This window comes from Miscanthus floridulus, chromosome 13, assembly GCF_019320115.1.
Source record: "Miscanthus floridulus cultivar M001 chromosome 13, ASM1932011v1, whole genome shotgun sequence".
Taxonomy (NCBI): domain Eukaryota; kingdom Viridiplantae; phylum Streptophyta; class Magnoliopsida; order Poales; family Poaceae; genus Miscanthus; species Miscanthus floridulus.
This window is the reverse complement of record NC_089592.1, coordinates 49,279,511-49,294,064: the sequence shown is the minus strand read 5'-3', so window position 1 is coordinate 49,294,064 and position 14,554 is coordinate 49,279,511. Positions and strand designations below refer to the sequence as shown.

At 41.0% G+C, this 14,554-nt stretch overlaps 1 protein-coding gene and 1 pseudogene across 1 annotated transcript; one reads left to right on the top strand and one right to left on the bottom strand.

Annotated features, from left to right (window-relative positions):
* Window positions 1-3,673: 3,673 nt before the first annotated feature.
* On the bottom strand, window positions 3,674-6,058 carry LOC136499787 (protein FAR1-RELATED SEQUENCE 9-like; annotated as a pseudogene).
* A 1,105-nt stretch (window positions 6,059-7,163) lies between these two features.
* LOC136501037 (uncharacterized protein Os08g0359500-like) lies at window positions 7,164-11,648 on the top strand. Its single transcript, XM_066496530.1, has 6 exons — window positions 7,164-7,306; window positions 9,324-9,504; window positions 9,611-9,761; window positions 10,282-10,316; window positions 10,401-10,596; window positions 11,361-11,648. Exons 1-6 carry the CDS (start codon window positions 7,302-7,304, stop codon window positions 11,465-11,467), a joined length of 675 nt encoding a protein of 224 aa, XP_066352627.1. The 5' UTR covers window positions 7,164-7,301; the 3' UTR covers window positions 11,468-11,648.
* Window positions 11,649-14,554: the final 2,906 nt, after the last annotated feature.

The window sequence follows — 14,554 nt, the reverse complement described above, 5'->3', positions numbered from 1 at the left end:
ATTCGATCTTTAACTATACTTTTGAATGCAACAGCCAACTCCCATCGGCTGCTCTTGTAAGAATATTGTATTGATTGGAGTCGTTGCATCATCGACTTCAATTATCACTGGCTTCAACATCCCGGATGTATCGTTTTCCTTGGATACGGATCATCAAAACTCTCCTCATCAATTGCACCTGCTGTTACTAGATCCCAACTAGTGAATAAACAATATGAATGGACCGAGCTTATGACCTCGTGCATATCTGTAAGCATTCCATTGACAGTTTGCACTGATCGCTGCTCTCCAAGATGATATAGTATAATAGGATCAATGCTAAATCTTTCTGATCACTCACCAATATATTCATATATATCAGCTCTATTGGCTCTTGATAAGGATGTATACTCTATAGCCGACATACTGAAAAGCCATCGTATTCGCTCGACAATGGCAACTGAGATTCAGTTACTCGCTGTTTTTAATTAGGATTGGTGATTTTTAGATGTAGTTGAAATTGGTCTTGGAGCTTGACTTGTTGTCCATTGATGCCAGATGTTGAGGCCTTGATGGATAATGCTTTGGTAGATGGCCGAATAAACTCTGACATCGACCTTTTGTTGTAGATGAAAAATTTAGCTTCATCATGATTTAGAAGCTAATAGAATATCCAAAAAGCACTGACTTTCAATCAAACGATTATGGTCCCACCAGGCGTGCCAGAAATGTGTGTCGACATGGAATTTCGTCCCATGTCGAGGACACACGAGCAAGCCAAAAGGGTCCGCTCGATGGAGCTAGAAATCCGCCTAGCTTTAGCGCAGGGGTGGTCGATCCTGCGCACTCCTCCTGAGACGTGCCAGTCAATTTGACCCTACAATTGACAAGGAGAGAAAGATTATAAGTAATTAAGGGCAGAATATGCCGGTGTTGCCAGATAGTCCTGAATGTGCGGTCCTGAAAACCGATATGAAAGGAGATCGACTAAATAGTTGATTCTAGCATATTCGTAAGAATAAATCGGTTAAAGCTCATGGGGTTGTGTAAGAGGAATCGGTTATCGTTCAGGATGAATATCATTCTTTAAACAAATATTGGTCACTAGCAAAAGGATATCAACAATAATTAGTTCATGCTAAGCCAATGACTACGAGTAACCGAACCCCTTTTTATGTAAAAGAAACAGTTCATCATCATTCAACCATTTAATAGAGGTAAATCTAATGAACATATTAGATCTCATCTATCGCTATGACTAGTGGGGCATGAAGCAGAATCATGCAGGCCATAGAAACAATAATAGACTCAATGACCCTAACTTATTACTAATATCAGTGGGGCATGAGGTAGAATCATGCAGGCCGTAATACAATAATAAGATCATGGGGCTAACACATCTTTCAACCTATCGCTACTTCAACGATCTCGTGATGCGAACTGTTCATGAAAGCGCTTGATATCGTCTAAAATAGTCGATTCAGGCATAGCACACAGTTAAGGTCATGCCCTCTTAGGAACAGATCTACCAAATAACGATCCCCACTCTACGGTGCTAACAGTGGGGTGTGAGGCAGAATCACTCAGGCCATGATAATGGGCCATGAAATGGTTTTCGCTAGCCAATAGATCTACTCAAAATCAGACACGCCTTAACCGCATGCTATGCACGATCAAGATTGATATAAAATAGCCAATAAAACATAACTCATCGTTTAAAGTACAAATTAGATTAGTTTAGATTAACAAACGATGGATTAAAAAAGATATATGGCCGATCTTGATCAATCCCAATCGGGTGAAGTGATATTGTTGTAATTACATAAATAATAGAAGTAATAAGTAATATCGGTAACTTAATGAATCTATTCGAAGGAGCGCCACCCTTAGATAGAGCCGATAACTTGACCTTAATCTAGTTCAAGCAGTGGAGGTCGACCGGATCGATGCAGACGTACTTGAACTAGACAAGAGTCGATAACTAACTCATACCAGAGTCACAGTGGAGGTCGATCGGATCGATGCAGCCATACGAACAGAGGTATAAGCCATGACGGTACTTACAGACAAGCAGTGGAGGTCAACCGGATCAATGCAGCCGTACTTACTGAAGAACTCTCCAAGATCTACTCTATTCCTACTCCTAAAGGGTGGTCGGAGCCGAAAAAAGTAAATAACTAGTATTTGATTGATTGTGTGTCTTTTTACAATGGTCGGGGGTTCATATTTATACCCTTGGGCTAATGACTCATAACTGTTCATAACGTATAAGTCTTGTCTCAAAAGAAATATCTAAATAAAAGGAAATATTAAGAAACATGGACTCTAGCTTTCCCTTTTGTAGAATCCTTGCCAATAAAACCTCTTTGACTAACGCATCCTTCCTTGTTTGGCTCAACCAGCAAAGCCTTGCAAGTACATTACCTTGCTAATGAATATACATATATTCCTAATAGCCGAACAAGCAAGCCTTGTGATCACGTATATGCATATATATCTCCTTTGCTTTAATCAGCATCCACATCAAGCCCCACATGCATGTATGTGACTCTTTTATTTGCTTGCCTCTTCCTTGTACATCATTTAAATTTCCTTGTGTAGCCCAGCCGGATAATATAAAAATACTATCTTTCTCAAATATCTAGGCCGGACTCTTTTCTTTCCCATCTCCTTGCATCATCTGCTTTCTCTCGTTTGGACGAGCCTAGATACGACAATTATTGCAAGGTATATATGGTATGCATCTTGCCTATATATGTATCTTAATTCAGACATGTATCTTAATTTAACCATCTTGTCTAGACACATCCAAATTCGGCCATCTTGCTTGCTTGTACCCAACTATAAGTATGCCAATGATAATTAAACTGGTTTGTTGATTCATATTGGAGATCTAGCTAGCATGCATTCCTTGAATCGACCTTTTAAACTCAATACTCATCGAATTATCAGCTTTCTTCTGTAGCCTTTTATTGGCAATAACATTACCAAATTTTGGTGTCAACAGCCACAATTTCATATGTAACAGTAGTGAGACTCGGTTGTTTCATTAGAGCATTTCAGATGTAATAGTATTAAACCTTTGCTGTTGTATGGCCACATTTTTTCAGATGTAATAGTAGTGAGACTTGGCTATTTCATTAGAGCATTTCAGATGTAACAGTAGTGAATTTATGCTATTTCATTAGAGGATTTTCAGATGTAACTAGCAGTGAGACTTGGCTGTTTCATTAGAGCATTTCAGATGTAACAGTAGTCAAGTTTTGCTATTTTCATGACCACATTTTTCAGATGTAACAGTAGTGAGACTCTGCTGTTTCATTAGAGCATTTCAGATGTAACAGTAGTGAATTTATGTTGCTTCATGACCACATTTTTTTAGATGTAACATATGATTCAGGTACTTGCAACATATGATTTAGGTACTTGCAATAGACCACTACTACCAATTCGACATGATCAATTAGAGTCTCAGAAAATGGCATAACAGAACATCAATGTGCTTTTTGCCATACTTCACCACATGCAGCTATCTTTTGCCGCTGGTAGTCTTTAGGGTACATCCACTCAAACTTTGATACATCACATTTGAGAACACCACTTGCAAGAGTAGTAATTAATTGTATTATAAAATGCTATAAATTAAATTAAAAATGATTTAGTGCTATGACCTAATTATGAACAAGAACTCAAACTAGAGCTTCAACTCCGTTTCTTTCATTGCTTTTAGTATCTCTTGTGCTGTTTGCATGTATTTGCATGTTTGAACGCTATGCTCGTCTTCACTGCAATAGGAGCATGGGGGAGGTTTCTTACTTCCCTTCTTCTTTGATTTACTCTTCTTTATAGCTTTCTTCCTCACTTGCTACACAATGCTCTTCTTCCTTTCCACTTTATCCTTTGGCCTTCCTAGTGTATCATTGGTGGGAGGGTTGTTCACCATGGTTGTGTTGACTGTCCTTTGTTCTTGGCATTCATCTACTTCCATACTTGCTGCACTTCCGGCTACCTTAACATCTTACCAAACCTTGTCTATCCCTTGTGAAGAAATTTTATACATGTCTAGGAGCAAAACAAGCATCTACTGCTAGCCCACTTGTTTTTCTGCACAATACATTATATCTGAGTTTGTTGATTGTAGGAACACCAAAACAAGCTTCAGGTGATAAGAGGTTTTCATTGATCTTTATGGTTGCTTCCTCTGACCATCTTCTAAGCAAGTATTTCTCTGGAATTTGTTCTACATCGAGCTGGTGAATACTTTCAGAATGTGGGGACATAAAAGTCCTATCTTGCTCAAACATATTGCAGGTGCATGAATATGTTGTTGTAATATCTTGGACTGAAATGTTGTAGGTTTTCCATGTTAGCTGACCGCATCTGCTCACTTGTTTCAATATTTCTATGGAAACACCTTCACCCTCTATAGTGACATGCCCCTTCTTGCATGATGTTGAATCTGAAGAAAACACTCCTAGTGTAGAAGCGAGCAGCTTGCTTCTGAAATGCATATCTCCCACAAAGCAGTGGTTCTAAAATCTCACCCTTACAGCCTTCAAGATTCTCTTTCTCAATCCTTGTATCCATGATGTACTCATATTATGTTACAAATTGTAGCACTGAATCTTGTGGATGCACTAGCTTCTTGTAGAGTGAAATTATACTTTCTGACCTTCCTGTAGTGCTTGTGAAAGGGAAGAATGATTTCCTAAAGCATGCTAGCGCCCACATGTCCTAGCAACTGACATGTTCTAAAATGCCTCATTCTTATGTAGGTTGTACTTCTGTTCCAAGCTATGCCACATGAGCTCAAATTCTTCTAGTGTTTCAGTATGATTAATGCAAGAATCGAACTCATTAGCAAATTCTTCACTAGAGTTGATCAGCCAACCAAGTTTCTCACAAGTCTTGCTCACTACATGAAATTTGTAGCATCTATGTATAGCATCAGGGAACACCAGCGCTATTGCAGTCTTCATGGCCTTATCTTCATCGGTCATTATATTCTTTGGTTTGAGCCCACCCATTGCTTCTTTCAAGGTTCAGAATACCTAGACAAATGATTCAATCATTTTGTCCGAAAGCAAGGCACAACCAAGCAATATGCTCTGCATATGGTTGTTCACACCAACTATGGGCGCAAATGCCATGTTGTACCTATTAACACAAAAGGTTGTGTCAAAAAAGATACAATCCCTAAAAGTCTTGTACATCTCCCTTGTCCTTTCATCCACCCAAAACAACCCCCTAACAACATTATCACTATTAATCTTCACTGCATAAAAAAGGTTGGTCTCTCAGACTGCTGCTTCTGAAAATACTCTAATGTTGCCTCCATATCTCTTAAATGAACTCCCTTCCTTAGGTGACTCCTCAAGTTTGAAACATCCTTGCTGTTGTAAGACAAGTTCCCAATCCCACCATGGAAATAAGAAAGCACAACCATGATTTGCATGGTGCTAATGTTCCTATGGTGGAGTGCCTTTAGAAGCTCATAATCTGCAAATGAAATGCGCCGATGGGACCTTAGTTGTTTCCTTCTTCCAATCTATTTCACCAAGGGATGTGTGTGTTCTACTTTCATCACAATCACTCTCCATTTACCATCCCATAGACCAACTACCATATGTGCCTTGCAGTCATATTTCTTGATAGTGTTGCACTTCTTTGATGCTATGGTCAGTACAGCCGAAGAACTCTTCTTCTTTGAGGCCTTAGCTTGTGCTACATCTTTTGTCAAGCTCTTCCTCTTTGAGGCCTTAGCTTTTGATACATCATTGGTCACCATGCTAGTTGAAGCGTTCTCCTCCTGCTCACTATCTGGCCTTCTGGCATGTATGCACTCAAATTTCTTATTAATAAGCTCCTTAGTAACAGTATTGTTCCTTATTGATGCAACCTGGATACTAAAACCCATTTTGAATGCATAAGCATTGTAAACTCTCCTCACTTCTTCAACACATGTCAAATTCCATCCCCACAAATAGCACAACAGGCTGTGAACACACATCTTCTTCATGGTAAACTTCTTCTTTAGATGACACATCCACATCAATATAGCCTTGCACATCAGTGGCATTGTTCGAGACACTCTGATTGATATCAATTTCACCTTGGCCTTGCAAAACAATGTTGCAAAAGTTTTAAGCATGACACATATGTGCACCCTCCTTAAAGGAAACTAATGAAACAATGCTTGATGTAGCAAAAAGATCTTACTTTAGCAACAATTCCACATGATGTATGAACAATTGTGTGACTGCAATTGTTATTGCTTGAGCTTATGACATTTTGTGGCAGTCCTAATAAATGTTTGTTGTTGCATGCTGGCACTATTTACATCATGCATATACCCCATGTTGCAAACTGCATAAGTAGATGTTTGATGTGCTATAATTCTACGTTTCCTTAGTACAAACATGAAGATAAGCAACCATGGACTAGATCAAATGAACACAGCAAATACATCATAAATTTGAGGTCATCCTGCTTTACACCCCATGTTGCAAACTGCATAAGTAGATGTTTCACATTCTATAATACCCTGTTACAAATGGTAATCTGCATACAGTCTGCTACAGATAAGAACAAGGAACTATCCACTATTGCAAGCATAGGTCAGAAGAAGCTAGAAATCGTAGATATGGGAAAGCTCCTAGAACTGGCAGCTGTGAGATCTCCATCTAATCGATGAACTGGTAATCTGCTGCTCGGAGCACCTCCTCCATGAGTCTACTTAAACAAATCCACCAAATGGCTTGCAACGATTGGGGGTGGGCGATGTGCATAGGGATGATTCTCTAGGGGAAACTCGATTTGTTGTATTAGGTGAGACATTGGGGATTGATTGTTGCAATGATTGTTGAGCGGCAGCATGGCATGGAAGAAGCCATGCTTGAGCAGCGTGCATGGCATGAAAGAAACATGGTCAACCAGAGCAGCACGCGATAGGAAGAAATGGAAGCAAGATTTCTGAGCCGTTCGATACACGGGCTGTGTGCTAACATCCGGGCGCCTAGCGTTCCCCCTAATAATATCCTTGAAACCAGGAAGCAGAATCACATTGACTAATGAGACTACGGGATGGCTCCCCTAAGCCCAGGAACAACAGCCATGCTTCTCTAGCTGATCCCCACCGCCACCCTTGTCGCTCGACGGAGCTTCGGCGAGTCTCTCCGTGCCCTCCCACCGCCTACTTGACTCGTCCCAAACTTCCATCTCTCCTCTGCTCTCCCAGCCTCCCAACACCGAAAACCTCACAAAACCCTCGCTCCCCACCACCCGCCGCCGCCCACGCCGCCGCCTGTACCAGCCGCGTCAAGATGAGGTGAGCCAAAATCCGCCGGGTGCTCTCGATCCAGCATCTACTCTTCTCTCTAGATTCGGCGGTCTCGCTCCGCGGGTCGGTGGGAACAAGATCATTCGCAGCGGCAGCCTACGGCTGCGCGGGCGGATCTTGGGGGCGGGGGTGCACATGGTCACGCTCTGCCGTGTCCATGGTTCAGCACGAGCCCTAGGGGTTTCCCGCCGAGATGTGGCTGCTCGATGGAACCGTTGGGTTTCCTGTTGTTTAATTCGAGTTACGATGTGCCCCTAGGGTTTGGGCGGGGCGCGTGGTTCATTTCGTGGTGCCGCGGTTTTGAATGGTTCTGTTGGTTGGCTGTGGATGGGTTGTTGGGGGCAAAGCTTTAGATGGTTATGCTGGTAACTGCAGATTATGGCTTGTTGGCCATGGTTTTGTGTGGTGGTGTGGTGTCCATGTGTTCATAGTTCTGCAATTGCAGTTGTTTTCAGTGCTGGTAATGGCTCACTAATTAACCATGCTTAGATTGATATGCACGGGCCTTAAGTTTTGGCTTCTTAGTCTACAAGTCTAGTTTGTTTCAGATGTTCTAGTAATGTGCAAATTGTGGCAAATTTATGGTTTAGTTATTTGTTTCAGGACGTAAAGTTGATCGACATGCCCTAGAGTGGCATGGTATAATTTCTGTTGTCCCATTTGGTTTTCATAGCTAGTTTCACAATCACAGACATGCCTAGTGTGTCATAGTTCTTTAATGTTTTTCCATTAGAGAGTGATGGTGCCTCTCATTCCTACAACTTTCTGTTCATTTAAACTTTCCTGCATGTTCTGGTTCCAATCACACCACTTCTACTCCTTCCAATCAAGTATCGTTTGGACATGGCATGCTAGCTAAAAAAAATAACTTTGATCACTGCCTTCTCTAATATATTATGACATTTTCTAAAATCATAACACTGAAGTGATTTTGTCCATGAAATGTAATATGTTGCTACGTTTTGCATATTCCTTGATATTTTGGAGGCAGGTCTCAGATTGCATTTCTTATTTCTTAACACAGTTTGGCTATATTTTGACTGTTTAGCATTTGGGATTCTTTTTTGCCAATTTCTTGTGACTAAATTATTTGGGCATGTTTTGAACATTGAAAAGAGTACAGATTTGCTGCCTGGTACTGCTTTCCTTGAAGGTGCCTGTCAACTATCATCTAACATGCATTACCGCATGCAAACGTTCAAAATGTAATACTAATAATGTTATTTTAAACATGAAATGCCAAAATCTTCTGCTTTCCGATAGTGATAGTTGGTAGTTTTATTCTGTCATGCATGATTTCTGTAATGATTCTCAACTTCATTTTTGTTGAATGGTATTGATGAAAGTATGCACATGCTTGCAGCTGGGAACAATCTATGATTACTTTCTTGTTACAGGAAGTGTTAAGCTATCATGTTCTGTTTGAGTTTATGGTTATCTTTTCCTTTATAATATTTAGGCTTGTGAGCCAACGTCAAACTTAGCTACTCATTGGAGATGAAACCCAAGAGAACTCTGTTGGGGGCGTAACCCTCTTAGCGACGTGCCATATCGGAACCCGGGTATAGTGTTAAATGGGCGAGGCCTGGGTCGTCACCCTGTGACGTGCTGTGTCGTGATCTGGGCATGGTGTCTAGTGAGCAGGATCGGGCTGTCGCATCCCCAACTTGCTTGGCACTGAAAGGCTTCGTTGTTGTTTATTCCGATCTATCTATAAACCAAATTTCATGGTAAAATATTCATTAGTTGGATAGTTTGGCTAGCCAACATTGGCTACTAATGCTAATGGACAATTGGTTCTTGATTCTCTGTTTTTCTATTCTAATCACTCCTATTTGCTCTTGTGTATGATCGATAATACCCCTACACATTGGGTTTGTGTATTTGCACTAGTCCCACTTGTGGATTTATGCAATCTTCTCATGCAAACTATTAAGGTTGTAGAGAGGTGAATTCCTGTTTATATGTTGGTTTCTTGATTGACAAGTGGCATTGTCTTCTGTAGTCGGCACCCTGAAGTGAAGTGGGCCCAGAGGATCGACAAGGTTTACATCACTGTACAGTTACCTGACGCCAAGGATGCTAAGGTCAATTTGGAACCAGATGGTGTCTTCACATTCTCTGGCAGTGCTGGTACAAACGTGTATGAATTGAAACTAGATCTGAATGACAAAGTAAACGTTGAGGTAATGCATTTTCATGTGATATAAATGTGTAAAGGTTTATTTACTTTAAATCCTTGATGTTTAAAGTTGTTCTTCCTTAACCCAATGTTACTTCTTAATATAACAGGCTAGCAAAATAAGTGTGGGGGTCAGGTCCATATTCTGTATCGTAGAAAAAGCTGAGGCCAAATGGTGGAAGAAACTTGTACGAGATGATCAAAGGGCACCTCACTTTGTGAAAGTTGATTGGGACAAATGGGTTGACGAAGATGATGATGGTACGCTATGTACTTATATTCTTGGATACTATTGAAGGAAATTAACTAGGGTGATACACAAACTGATACATGCACATGGACTCGATGTCAGTACGCAAAGATTTGGTTTCAAGTGTTTAACACTCCCAAGTTTAATGAGCAATGACGAACCATGATCTTAGTAAACCGCAGACACAGCAAGAACCTTGTTACTTGATAAATTTACACTGTGGAGTAGTGGATTATTGCCTGTAACTGCTTCTACCTGAAAAATATGTCATGGGCAACACCTCTGCCTTAGATTATACCCAAACACCACCTCTTAGGCATAAGAACAGTGTGCCCAACTTCCCGGAGGCTGCACACTTGCCTTAGATTTCACCACATTATTTTGTATATTCGATGTACAAACTTAATAGTGCAACATTGTCATAGATATGAACTAGAAAATATTTTGTTTGACACGTTATGCAAGAAGATTGCTCATTACATTGGGCATGGGCATGTAAAAGTTCTTACATTTGTCTATTCCTTTTTTTAGGTACTGATGTGAACTTGGATGGGATGGACTTCTCGGTAAATAATTCTTTCACCAGTTTTTTCTTCTAAGACTCCTTGACATTGTGGCAAATTGGTTTGATATTTTTCTTTGTTTTGTAGAATTTCGCTGGTATGGGTGGTATGGGCGGCATGGGTGATATGGCTGGTTTGGGTGGTCTCGGTGGCATGGGTGGTATGGGTGGTCTTGGTGGCATGGGTGGCATGGGCGGTCTTGGTGGCATGGGTGGCATGGGCGGTCTTGGTGGCATGGGCGGTATGGGAATGGATGATTTCGAGGATGAGAGTGATGATGAAGGTTTGTATTTCTTCTGCTGTTATACCTCTCCCACTTATTAGTTTTCTTGTTTGCTTCTTTAGCTAGAAGATAACAAAAATCACATGAAATCCAACTTATGTAATGTAGTTGACATTAAGCAAAAGGTTGAATTGCTGAAAGATTGTAAATTTCCCATCTAGTAGTGAATTATGTAGTGCTAGTCAAATGTGTACATGTGCCATACTAATCAGTTTTCAATGCATGATCAAGAAAATCCATTATCCTTTTCTACAAAGGGATTACATATTCAATATTTAATATTCTAATAAGAGGTTGCAATCAGATTTTGGAAATTATGAATTTACTGTTTGGTGTGAAATGCAGACTTGTGAAAAATGGTTTAACTAGATAATTTGAGTTTTAAAATTGAAATTTTTATCCTTGTTTCTTACGTAATTACATTGTCCAAAATGTTTGATATTAATGATTACTCCATTATATCATTATACATCTAGTGCTACATAATAAGCTTACATAAATTTAACGGCCAGAGCAATAGTGTTGGTTCTTGTTGGCTTGATGCTGAATAAACTTCACAGGAAGTTTATGGACCAAATGAAAATTTGATAATTTGTTTTCAGCTCAGTGTATACTTAGTATTGAGACCCTTAATTGTGTTTACATTTATGTGACCTGGATAACTATGCTGTAATGCTTATGCAGAGAAAAAAACAACTACATGTAGTGTTGTATCAATCTGACATCCTAACATTATCATTTTTTCCTTCTGCCCCCCTTTTTAGAAGAAGTGTCGAAACCTCAAGCTGCGGGCAAGGCTGTTGAGGGCAAGGCTGTTGAGGCCGAGAAGACGGAGTCGGCGGAAGCCAAGACTGAGGCAGCTCAGAGTTGAAGATGCTTCCGACGTGATCTAAACTAGATTGTATCCCCATGTTAATTCTGCTGAATCGGAGGACAAACCTTTACGTTGTGGCACTGGCCGGCCCCAGTGACTTGCCATGAAAATTTACGTTCCGTCTTTAACTGGGCATCCGAGTGTCGTGCTCAGCATATTATGGATGTTGTTTCCGTGATGCTTCCTGGTCGCCAATCATGTGCTGGAGTTTGGTTTACTGGATTGCTCTTCTTCTGTGTGGGTTTTGGCTTCATACTAAAATGGAAAGCTGGGGCCTCGAATGGTCTGTTCTTAGAATACTTAGCGCATTTGTTTGGTTCCCTTAGAGCATCTCAATACAACTCCCACGGTAAGAAGTGGTAATGGGGTAGGACAATACCACATTCTGGATTATTAACGGATATTTCTTGTTTAGATCACTAATAACCTCTTCTAATATATTCGACCCACCTGTTAGATATTATCCTATTAGTTTAGTACATCAACTATGATTTTTTTTATAGTTGGATAAGTTTAACTTATAAAACTAAGTCAACCTACATTTTGTTACGAAAGGAGTATGTGTGTAATTGGTGTTGCTTGCTTTAGTCGTAGCCTCTATTAGACATGCAACATAACTCAAGCTAACATGAACATAGGAAACACAAGTAAATCACGTTTGGTAAATTGAGTTTCAGCACGAGAACCTCCATCCGTGTGGGCTAGGGTTTCAGCTCGCGAGAGGCGCTGTCGGTGGAAAGGAAAAAAAGAGAGAATGAACGGTGGTCATGCCGGCGGTGGCTGCCGCAGGCGGTGCTCAGGTGGCGGTGGCTGCCGCAGGCGGTGCTCCGGCGGCGGCGGCGCTAACTAGGGAAGGCGAGGGTGTGGCTGTCTTGAGTGGAGGTGGCCATGGAGGACGGCCGTGGCAGAGTAGAGAAGGAAAACGAAAGAAGGCTCCGGTGGCTCGAGCTATTTTTAAGGGCGACGACGATGCGGGAGAGGCCTCCAGCTCGTGCTTTGCTACTCCATGCAGGCAGCTGCGTGTAGGCGCATGCGAGTGCGGCACTGAAGGGCGGCGGGCGGCCACCGACGAGCAAGCGAGCAGGCAACTCTCTGAGGGCAACTTTTGTTAAAGGCGATGATCGAGTTTCTGTATGGAATCGAGAGAACGAGTGAGCTGAAGATGGGGTTTCAGTCGCTATAGTGTCGTCAGTGAGCTGCCTGCTCGCTTGCTCGTCGTCGGTGGCCACCCCCCTTGCATTCGACCAGGATAGGGAAGGAAGAGGAGGGTAATTAAGTCATTTCGCATTGCTGTATAGGTGACTTAACATTACCCTTTAATGCCAAATAGGGAATGAAAGGTGGTTTTGAGGTCAAATAGGAAAGTTCAAAATGTCAAAATGCCCAGAGCCGTAGAGGGAAGGTTAAGTTTTAAGAGAACAAATTCTCTTAAACTAAACTAAATCTACTCTAGATCATTCCTATCCGAGGTAGGATCGTTTTTGTGGCAGAACCGCATAATCTAATGCATTCTAGGAGTACTTGTCTTCTATTAGGCACTAAGTACTCAAGAGAGGGACACTAAACTACGCAGTTCCGTCGAGCATACCCCAAGAGAGAACTCAAAAATCCACATTTTTCATCAGGATCATAAATGAGAGAATAAAACTTACAATATTCTTAAGCCATTTCTTACATCACTTTATTATAGTAATGGAATATTACCTTAATTGATTATAACAGCAGAATATAACAATCTTATCAGAGTTACAGAGGAAGCAAAGATTAATTTAATGACATGGTGGAGCATTAACATAGTTGACATTTTATACAAGAGATGCTAGCAGATTTTACATCTTTTCTTATAAAAACCTTTAGTGAGGGTTATAAATAAACACTACGGTCGTAGCGTAAAAGAAATCCTCTCTGAGCCCACCAGGAGGTTTCCACACACAAAGGTTAGCTCTATGTATCCTCCGATCACCTGCAACAGGGAGAATAAAAACCTTGAGTACTCGATTGTACTCAACAAGACTTATCCGATAGGAGAAAAATAAAAGAACCCAAGGATATGCAAGGCTTATTTGGCTTGTGGGTTATTGCATCTGCGGAAGCATTACTAATAGTGCATCCTTATGTTCCAAGTTTTATTAGCAGTCATCATTAGTTCATTAACTAATCATTCTATGTAAGCACCTATGCTACTTTCAAGCAGGTGGTAAGCAATTAGAACCATTTTACCATCTTTCATATTTTAGTTCTTACTACGGTGTTAGACCATAGCCAAGTCGGTAGCGTCTCATAGAAACGGTGATTCACGAATCAATGTATCCTAGCTGAGTACCCCGAAATACACGCCTCGCTTGTACCCCAGGCACAAACAAGATCAACCCATTCCACTCCTCCCGAGGGGTCCAGGTCCCCGTCCAAACTTGGACTCCAAGCCCCGACACTTGAGACCCGGTCTCAGTATGGTGCTTAGACCTCCACCTTTCCCTGCCTCCAATCAGTCGGTCCGAAAAGAGCCGGAAACCCACGACAAGAGCGTAACGAGCCTTTCCGCTCCTATAAGCAAGTATGTGCTCAGGATAATAAGTCTGTGACCTGACTACCATCCACAGCAACGGACGGTCCTCAATCGGCATAGGTGGAATAAGTACAATCCGAGCCTCGCTCGAATGCCTAACTAGGTCTAGATCAAAAATACCATTCCGCCTGGTCCCCAATTATCATCCTGATATATATATTCCTTGTAATAGTAATATGATAATAACAATAATAATATCTTTTCTATCTCTCGTGAGTGATAGGTAATCACTTGACTTCTACCGGATCCTATAGCATAGCAATCTATACGATCCTAGCATACTAGTAGGACTCATAGGATAAGGATATATATATGCAAGTGGTTTTTATTCAACTCCTTAAAACTTAATACACAAGCATAAAAATAAAGTGCAGAATAATAGGGGTTATGTACCAGGACTTGTCTGGTAAGATATAACCAAAGATTAGCATTCCATTGGTGACACGATCATCAAAGCACCATCTTTTCTGCTACTTCGGTCGACTCCATGATGCATAGTTGTTCCTATTATGATATAC

What these genes read in the sequence shown, in the direction of transcription:
- LOC136501037 (XM_066496530.1), top strand. An exon ending in TGGATGGGATGGACTTCTCG is followed by an intron (nt 10,317 to 10,400) that starts GTAAATAATTCT and finishes TTTGTTTTGTAG; the next exon opens with AATTTCGCTGGTATGGGTGG. An exon ending in GGATGAGAGTGATGATGAAG is followed by an intron (nt 10,597 to 11,360) that starts GTTTGTATTTCT and finishes CCCCCTTTTTAG; the next exon opens with AAGAAGTGTCGAAACCTCAA.